Below are 9142 nucleotides of genomic sequence, written 5' to 3' on the forward strand. Positions count from 1 at the left end.
CAGAGAAAGACAAGGACCAGATATGTATATTTCTTTTTGTACAGTATCCAGTGTAGTTAAATTCTTGTTGAAAGCATTTTGAGAATGTTTGTGTGTGGGAGAGAGAGCGAGTGTACATGGACTAGCATGGACCAAACTCAGAAGGAGCTAAGGGGACTGGCCCAGCCTAGTTTCAGTTTCATTTTCTCTGGGTTTCTGGAGGGCAGGCAATATTAGTCTGTTCTTATCGGCCCTCTTCACCAATCTGCTTAACATTCCTCCTTGACTGGGGCCCGGGGTAAGGCAATTCAAAGCATGGCACTTCTCTGACCTATTCTCCCCACTTTGATGGAAACCTTCTCTGAGCTTCTCCACTTCTTTGCCCAAAGTTGTGAGGGGGCACAAGCATCTCTCTCCCTCTCCTCTTCTGTGCTCCCCAGTTAGCATACTTCACCATCTCTAGAAATAAACATTCTATACACACTTATGGGTTTGCTTTTTCTGGTTTCCCTGCAGGCGCGTTGATATGAGCTTTTTACCCTAGATCATCTCTTCTAGGACATGCCTCTCGCTTTGTCTTATTTTGGAGATTCCATGCTAAAATGCCCCTGCTTGCAACTTTTGGTTCTGGTCCATTTTTGTTTTCTGGTTTGGGAGTTTTTCCTCATGGGTTACTTTATTTTTCCTGCTGCAACGCAAATTGATTCCCCACCCCATACTCTTCAGCCTTTTTTTTTTTTTTAATATTGAAGAAATATATGTGGATACCTGATTTCTTATGTAATCAAATAGGTAGGGACTTATTTCTGTCCAAATGTGCAGGAGAGGAAAGATGACGGTGGCTAGGATGGATTCATGGCCCCTGGTCCCCAGCATCTACTCACCAGAGCATGGGTACCTGCTCCTGCTTTTGCCTGGCTTCTACATGTTGGCAAATAGTCCCACTCCCCCAAACCCCAAATCCAGTCTGTCACCTGAGCTTTTAAAATCGAAATGTAGATGGCTCTGCCTCCTCCTTTATCTTTCAGCTAACACTGGCAGTTGATGTTGCCTTAGCAGCTCTTAGAGGATGAATGTTGCTTTCTGTGCTTATTGGCTTTGCAGGCCTGGTTAGCCCATCTTCCCAATTGGGATCAAGAAGATGAGTTTTTTTGGAGGGGTGGTGGCAGGGTGGAAATCTTGGGCTATTGAGAGAGTAGGACTTGAGGCAGGGACTGAGGCTGCTGCTGGCCTGATTAGGATGGACGTAACTATTCCTAGATCTGAAGGTCACCAGGAACTCGCAGGGAATCGTTTTTGCTCTTCTTTTTCCACAGGACTTCTTTTTCTTCTCTATACTCTTTTAGAGGGTAGGGGTAGAGTCTTGGCCAGCAGGGTCTGGCTTGGGAAATGCTCCCCCTTTGCTACTTTTCTCCCCAATCCTAGGACTCTCTTCTGCATCTTATTTTCTCAGGACTTTGCTGTCCTTCTTTGTTAACTCCCCCTCCCCTCCAATCTGAGAGCTGGAGGGGGCTAACATTTAAGTAGGAGACTCAAGAAAAACCTAAGACCTGAAGAAACTAATCTTAAATGGTGAATTTTAGAGTAGTGAGAGGCAAGGGTAGTTTCTGGGTACAGGAAACCTCAAATCACACATTGAGGTGGCCATGTATTTCACCCACACATTGGTTCACTCTAAATAGGAGCCCTGATGGGATCGGAGTTCCCAGGGAAGATGAAGAAATAGGTCCTAGTTGTTTTGGAACAGCTGGCAGACTTCTGGACATACCCACACTCTGTTCAGCTAAGCCATCTTCCCTATTTCTGCTGCTTCACTGGCTCCCTCCCCTCCCCAGAGTCCAAGGGCCTCAAGGCCCTCCCATCTCCCCTTCTATTCTCAGCCAGCAAGCCCAGGCCTGCCTGCTAACTTCCCTGGGACCACTGCCTCAGCATGATTCCTGGCTGTGCACTCAGTTGGGCCGGGGACCAAAGGGTCAGTGGTTCCTATCAGCTGCCTGGGTCAGAGGCAGGTTTGCAGAAGGAGTCAGGCAGTCCCTTGGCATGGTTAACAAGCTCATAGGAGTCCCGAATGTCAGACAGGCCAAACCAGAAGAAGATCCACTGTTTGTTGGAGAAGCTACCATCACAGTTCTTAAAGTACCTGAGAAATGAAAGGAGCAGTGGATGGGCATGTCAGTGCATGGGGCCACTGCCCTCCTCCAATCCCAGCACACCCAATTGCCCTAGCTTGTGGGTAGGATTCCTGGACTCAGACTCTGAGAGGTCTGTGCTACCCTGTTTCTGGCTAGTGCCATGCTTTGTCCAACCAGGGGGCAGGTTTTTGTTTCGAAATGCTGGCTAGTACTCCCTCAGTATCTTCTTGGTCCAGCCTGAAGGCCTCCCTCCCAGCTGGGCAGGGTCTTCTTCCCTTGAACAACAATCCTTTACTTACTTCTGTGAGAAGACAATCCAGCAGAGTACAGCTGGGAGGGAGGGGTAGGGGATGGCCAAGTGGAAGCAGAAGAACATTGCCTGTGTCTAGCCTAAGGATTCCTAGCCATTTTTGGTGCCATGGACCACACTGGCAGCAACCTGGGTAAGGTCATGGACCCCTTCTCAGACTCATGTTCTTAAATGCATAGAATACAGAATGTTGGATCACAAAGGAAGCCTATTACATTGAAATGCAGGTACCATCTCTGTTTTAAAGAATGCACAGACCTCTGGTCCAGAGGAATGGAGACGAGTCTGTTTGGTGGAGGAAATCATTGATTCAGTATAAAGGAAAGCCTTCTCTCAGATGCTGCAAGTCTGTGCATCTGTGAGTCAGCTGTGCTTCTATGTACTACCTGTATATAGTATGCTTCTTAGAAACAATAAGCCTGAATGGAGTTGTTGGATGAATAGAAGAGTGGGTATAGCATCTAGACCTAAGGTAGGACTAGGTCCTGGGGAATCAGAGACACTCCACTGCTTTCTGAGATGGTGAGCACAGTGTTTAGCTTGGCCTGAAGTGGGGAGAGGCCAGGAGCAGAATCCAGACTTCAGAGGAGGCCAGAAGACCAGAGTGGAGATCAAGCTGGGGACAGGCTGAACCAAAGTGACAGAATATAGGTTCTAGGCTTAAGAGGTTACAGCAAATATTTTCCCTTTTGCTAGATGAAACTGAATTTTGTAACTATCTTGTGAGCTCCAATCAATACAGAACCCCGTCCCTTCAGAAATCTCACACCTAGATGAGTCTGTGAATGTGTTACTCTTCGCCAATAGGGACGTGACAAAGAAAGGGAACAGGTAGGTGCTATGATCTCTGGAGGACCCTTGCGCTCTGGGTGATCTGCAGTGAGGGGGCCTCTGCACATGGAAATGGCGGTATCTGGAGATGATGAAGAAAGTCCAGGCCACAGGGTTAAGGTGACAGATTTGCCAGGTCTCTGATTGCAGCAGTATCTACTGCTTGAACCCTGGACTTGGAGGGAATATTATGGGCACAGTAGCCCAAGGGTGTCACTAACACATCTGTACTGTGGCATAATCTTAAATGCATTGGGCCTGGAGGCAGGAAACCCTGATTCAGGTTTCTGGTCAGTCGCTAACTTACTTTGTGACCCTGGGCTTCAGGTTTTGGAGGACAAATAATGGATCTGGACTAAATGATCTATCTAGTGTCTTTCATTTAAGAGTTAAAATATAGACAGTGCCTACCAGGGATTGATGGGATTAGTGACACGGGATCTCCAGAAAAGTCTCTGCAGGTCCTGCCGCATGCACTCCCATAGCATCTGACCTGAGCCCTGGCCCTTTCGGCTTGAGTTCACCACAAACTTGTCGAGGTATGGGGTGCCTCCCAGCACAGGTTCAGTGGTCAGGATGGCTGCAGCATTGTACCTGGAGTCAGAGTGAGTGGGACAGGGTCAGGATTTCTACCTTACCATTCCCAACCTCACCAGCAGCTTCCTGGTCTTCTTTCACTGACTCAGAGACCTGTGAGGCTTGTCAACATATCCCAGGGGCTCCTTGGGTCAGATTCTTTAAAACAGTTGGGTGAATTTGTCCTTTGTCTCCCACCTCACTCTCCCTTGCCTCAGCCCCTCTCTGATACCTCTGGGAGCCACAGATGCTACCTGTGGCGTAGGCACCGCTCCTGGATCAGCACTGCCTTGGCTCACCCTTCAGAATAGTAAATGGAGTGCAGCCGGGGGCGAAGAGAGGCCAGATAGTCATCCCGAAGCTTCTTGCCAAAACTGGCATTTACGAGCTCTACCAGTCGCTTCTGATCCAACTTCTCTAGGCTCTCTACTCGAAGCATCCGCTCAGCATTCTTAAAGAGAGTCCCTGACCCTAGAACAGGGAGATAACAGGGCAACTAAACTGCCTGTTCCCCCCCAACCCCCCTTGCCATGAAAAGTTAACAGGGATTCCATCCTTATTCACTCCCCCACCCTCCCCCCAATACTCCCAGGGGTACCTCCTTGCCCAGGGTTATCTACTCCTCAGTGGGCTACTCATGTGGTGCTGACCTGGCGTGAAAAAGCATCTCCCCATAACTCCATCTCCATTTTGGTACAGCCAGTCTTCCCATGCTGGTGTCACCACCCTCCCCTTGGAACCCATGGGAACTAACTAGGGGGAAAACCAAGTAACCAAAGGAATATTGCAACGAGCCTGCCTGGTGTGTTGCTATATGTCTTTGGCTGCCAACCTTACATGCCCACTGGCACCCTGCAACTATCATTCATTTGGTAGATGTGTTCCCACTGGCTAGGCTTACCCTTGTTGCTGAAGAGCTCTGTAAGCAAGGTATTGGCAGATGTAATAACAGCTGAGGAGTCATGGGATAGTCGGCCTAGCACATCGACAATTAGTCGTATTTGCTGCCTCTCCTTGCTGCTAACCCACTGGGCATTTGTCACTAGGTCCAGGTCAGCTGGTAGGTTCACATTACTCAAAACCTAGGGGCAGAGAGAACATGACATTGAACCTATCATTAGCCCAGATCTTTCTCAGAAACTTCCCACACTGATCCTCCTCCCAGTGATTTTCCAGTCATCTTACTGATTCTCCTTTCCATGGTGTATCCCCAAATTCAAGGGCTGGTCACGTAAAGTGACTCAATGAAGAGAACACCAAAAGAAGTATGCACAGACCATGCATGTAAGGATCTTGGAGAACTGATAAAGGAAGTGGGAGAGAGTTGGGGACTTTGTGGTCTTGGGCAAATCATTTCCCTTCATTATCAGACATGGTTGCCCTGGCTTTGTTAAATAGAATAATGAATGTTAAAGAAAAAAAGCAAATGAGTGATTAAACTTTAAAAAAAAATTCAGAAGCTGGTCTCCCTGTATATCAACCTGACCCCTACAGTGTGGGATCCTGGGAATCTCAGAACTCAGAGGGAACAAGTGCAAGAGGACATACAGGAGGTAAACAAAGGGGGCTAGACAAGGGACAATTGAATGTAGCTTTTACTTGAGTGAGACTGAGACAGGGATCAAGACCCAAGTTTCTGGGTTTGAGATGGGGTGGAGAGATAGGAAAATAGAAGATTGGCAAGATGGATACGATCTACCTTCTGACTGGCATCCTGGAGGCCCCCGGTAGTATTGAGGAAGATAATCTTGGTGGGCAGCAGAGCCTTGGCCAGAGCAGCAGTGACCTCCAAGGAACTGAGCAGCACAGATCGCCGGACACCTGTCTCGCCAATAGGACACAGGATGGGGATGCTACCCGACTCCAGGCACCATTTTAGCAGGTCTGTCTCCACAGAGACAATGCCACCATAGCTGCAGGTAAGAGTTGCAGTAGGGGCTCAGCTGTCTGGGGTTCTGAAACTCAGGGAGCAAAGGGCACAGATGGGCAAAGTGCCAATCTGCTCTGGTGTGTGGGGAAGTGGTAGGTTTGGAAGTATATGGGCTTAGAAAGGGAGGGTACCATTAACTTGGTATGGGTTTGCAAAAAAGAGCTAGGGAATGGTAGTGATAGGGTTAGGTGATAGACTGAGTCATTCATGGAACTCAGGGTAGGTGCTACATACTTGGCAAGGAGTGACAGGGTAGTAGAAAGGAAGCTTGAGTGTGCCTAGGGAACAGTGGATGTGAAAATGAAAGGGACTTACGTGGCATGGGGGGCAGGTTCAGCAGCACTCAGCACAGACCCTCCCCCAAAAAAGGGCACAGCAGTAGCAGCATTGTGTCGTAGAGAGTCCACAAGGACTTTGCAGCTCTGAGCCATCTGGGCCTTGGCCTCCCAGAAGGAAAGGCAGCCAGAGGGGGCAGTGGGTTCTGGAAGTCCAAGGACCACAAGTGGCTTCATATCCATCCGTTGCAAGAAGGCCAGAGCGAAGGCCAGACTTAGGACTGCCTCTGTGTTCTTGAACACACTGTCATCCACCTTCAGGGGAAGAGGCGATGAGAGTATTGGGAATGGCCCAGCCATCCTGTGTAGCACCTGCCACTAAACGTGCACTTGATGTTCTCACTCTTAGGTCACCCAATGTCACTATTGCTTTTGGCATCCTTGATATCCGAACCTTTCACTGTGTAATATCAATGTCCTTTATTCACACACCCCCCCCCCCGCCCCCCAGTCTACACCAGCACCCTCATATGATCCCATACTCTCCTCTGCTGCCATCTGCCAAGGTGTCCAGTGTCCACTACCAACCATGCCCCTTTGTCCTGCTCGCAGTCCTTGGTGTCTCACCACAGGTTTCTAGCTTTCCCCCAGCCTCTAGTATAGCCATGGGGGTGGGGTGGGGGTGGGGGTGACACAGTATGGCACTAGGCCTCTGAAGGTTTAAGCAGCATCTTCCAGGATCCTTCCCTTGTCTTCCTCCCAGACCATACGCTCAGCCCTCAGAGGCTCTAATTAGTCCTGCCCTTCACTCCTGGGCTGGTGCTCCGCCCTTCGTTCTCCCCAACCCACAATCTAATCCTGTTTCTTCAACATTCCCCTCCCCCTGTTTAGAGGTGGCCTTGGACCCCAGGGCTTACCTAGGGCAGGGTAGGTGGGGCAGTGGCTGTTGGGGGTGGATTGGGGACGGGCGGGCTATTGGCCTGTTTTTCCTTCCTTAACTGCTAGTGCCTCTGAATCCAACTCCTTTCCAGCTCCTTCCCAACCCTACTGGTTTCTGTATTTCTCACATGGTATTCTACTTGCTGCCCAGAGTTTGCACCCCTGCTCTAATCTGGGAAGCATCCCCCACCATTACCCTAACAGTCAGTGGTCAGGCCAAAGGCAAGACATCCCAAGATGGGTCTGCGCAGCTGGGATAGTTCCTTTTCAACCTCACCCAATCCACCTGCAGGGATTGCGCTAAAACCCTATTTCTGTCGCCATGTAGCCTGCGAGGGGGCCATCCACAACTCCTCCCCTCCTCCAATATAAAGATCCCCATTAGTTTTGCCCATAAGCCCCAACCAGTGATATGTCAGGCTTTCTGTCGCGATTTGCCAAACACCGTATCGAGATATGCCAACGTCGGTTCCTTCCCAGGACTCGCCTCACCTCAATGATGGCGAAAGGTTTATCTGCCGAGTCATAAGTTCTCTGGAACTGGGTGAGCCAGTGCCTCGCCTCCCCGGGACTGGCCCCACACTCGGTCAGGAATGCCTGGATGTCCCGCTGGACCAGCGAACGGCTGGAGTGCACAGCGGGGGCCGCGGCTGGCGGAGACTGAGGCGGCGCAGCGGCTGGATCCGGGAGTGTGGCGGCGGCAGGCGGAGGAGGTCCCTTGTCACCGGCCGTCTCTTCGGGATCCCGCTCGGCCTTCTCTCTCGGCAGCTGGGCCCGGACCCTGGCAGTACTGAGACGGCGACTGGGGCTCGCACCCCTGGATCCCCAGCGCCTGGCGCTACTGCTGAATCTGTGGGCAACCCCCAGGGCCCGGAGTCGCAAACTTGCTCCTCTCCCTACCCCTATCCCTGTAGCCGCTGCCAGGGTCCGAGACACTGGAGCTGTCGCCATGGTAACCCCTCTGGCTCCTCAGCCTGCAACAGTATGGACCCTGCACCCCACTCTGGGGAGACTCTTAACCATCAGGGGGGCGGGGTCCAGGCCTGGGGGAACTGGGGGGCGGGAATCCCTGCAGAGTTGGAGTGAGGGAGGGCAGAGCTCAGCTCCGTGACCTATTTGGGGCGAGGTAGGAGGCGGGGCCCAGAGAGGAGCCACCCAGGTGTCCTATCCCTCCCCCGCCACCCAAGTAAGTCCCAAGTCATGCGGTCCCTGAGATAAGGCGGTGGGAGCGGGGCTACCTTTGATCTGCTGCCAGGGTCGGTTCCAGGAACATAGCAGGAAGGGAGACTTGACCAGGAAAGCCTGGTGGCAGGGGTGGGGACAAGGGAGAGGAGCTAGGGGTCGAGGGGCTAAGGGAGAGTTGCAGAATTAGAGAAGAGATTAAGGGAAGACTGGGAATTAAGAGCTCCACTGGCCTCCTCTGGACCAGAGTGAGGGGATCAGAGTAGAGAGAACAAAGGACTGGGAAATGGATTGGGGCAGAAGTCGAGGAGCGGGAGAAGGGACAGGGATAAGGAGACGTGGTTTGGGGAGACGTGGTTTGGGGAGGCGTGGACGAGAGGAGATGGGGTGAGGGGAAGGGGTTTTGAAGACTCTGTCCTCCAAAGTTCTGTGGGCTTCCGTCTACTCTTTCCTGGAAGTCAGGATTGCCGGGCTATGAAATGACCACTTAGTCCCCAGCTCCTAATCTCAAAGGCCCTGTGGCCAGTGGAATAATGACACAAGTAATCTCTATTCCCCTGCCTTCTCCCAAGTAAACAGAGGCTCCAGTTTGTTTTTCTGTCACTTGCTGCCCTCAGCTGAAGTTTAGAGAAGGGGAGGGAGAGGGGGAAAAGCAATGTGGTTCTTCTGACTGGATTGATTTTTCCCATTTCCTTCTTGGGAATTCGGGGAGGAGAGCAAGTCAATGAACCAATGTCATCAAGGATCCAGCCCCCCTCCCTATTAGTGGTCCAGCCTCTATTTTTACCCATCTTCCCTCCTAACCCTCCTTTTCCCCTTCTCCCTCCTCATTATCCCCTCTGGGCCCAGATCTGCTTAGAATCAACTTGCTCCTGACACAGACTAGCAATGCTGACAATTTCCCCCCTTCCTTAGCCCTGCTCTTTTCTTCTTGTCTTAGAGGCAGGCCTGGTTTGTACCCTTCTACCTGACATCACCCAGTCAATCT

At 51.1% G+C, this 9142-nt stretch overlaps 1 protein-coding gene across 1 annotated transcript; it reads right to left on the reverse strand.

Annotated features, from left to right (window-relative positions):
* Window positions 1-8: 8 nt before the first annotated feature.
* On the reverse strand, window positions 9-8053 carry NAGS (N-acetylglutamate synthase). The gene is made up of 7 exons (XM_072646067.1): window positions 7465-8053; window positions 6074-6348; window positions 5528-5741; window positions 4730-4910; window positions 4128-4299; window positions 3664-3846; window positions 9-2119 (listed from the first exon to the last, which is right to left on the reverse strand). The coding sequence occupies exons 1-7, from the start codon at window positions 7921-7923 to the stop codon at window positions 1966-1968; spliced, it is 1638 nt and encodes a 545-aa protein (XP_072502168.1). The 5' UTR covers window positions 7924-8053; the 3' UTR covers window positions 9-1965.
* Between the last annotated feature and the right edge of the window lie 1089 nt (window positions 8054-9142).

The sequence above is a fragment of the Notamacropus eugenii genome, chromosome 2, assembly GCF_028372415.1.
Source record: "Notamacropus eugenii isolate mMacEug1 chromosome 2, mMacEug1.pri_v2, whole genome shotgun sequence".
Lineage (NCBI taxonomy): Eukaryota > Metazoa > Chordata > Mammalia > Diprotodontia > Macropodidae > Notamacropus > Notamacropus eugenii.

Excerpts from the sequence above, each read along its gene's own strand:
- NAGS (XM_072646067.1), bottom strand. The coding sequence starts at position 7,923 with ATGGCGACAGCTCCAGTGTCTCGGACCCTGGCAGCGGCTACAGGGATA. Across the intron at positions 4,911-5,527 it reads TCCAGGATGCCAGTCAGAAG|GTTTTGAGTAATGTGAACCT; the intron begins GTAGATCGTATC and ends CTCTGCCCCTAG. Across the intron at positions 4,300-4,729 it reads AGAGCTCTTCAGCAACAAGG|GGTCAGGGACTCTCTTTAAG; the intron begins GTAAGCCTAGCC and ends TCCCTGTTCTAG.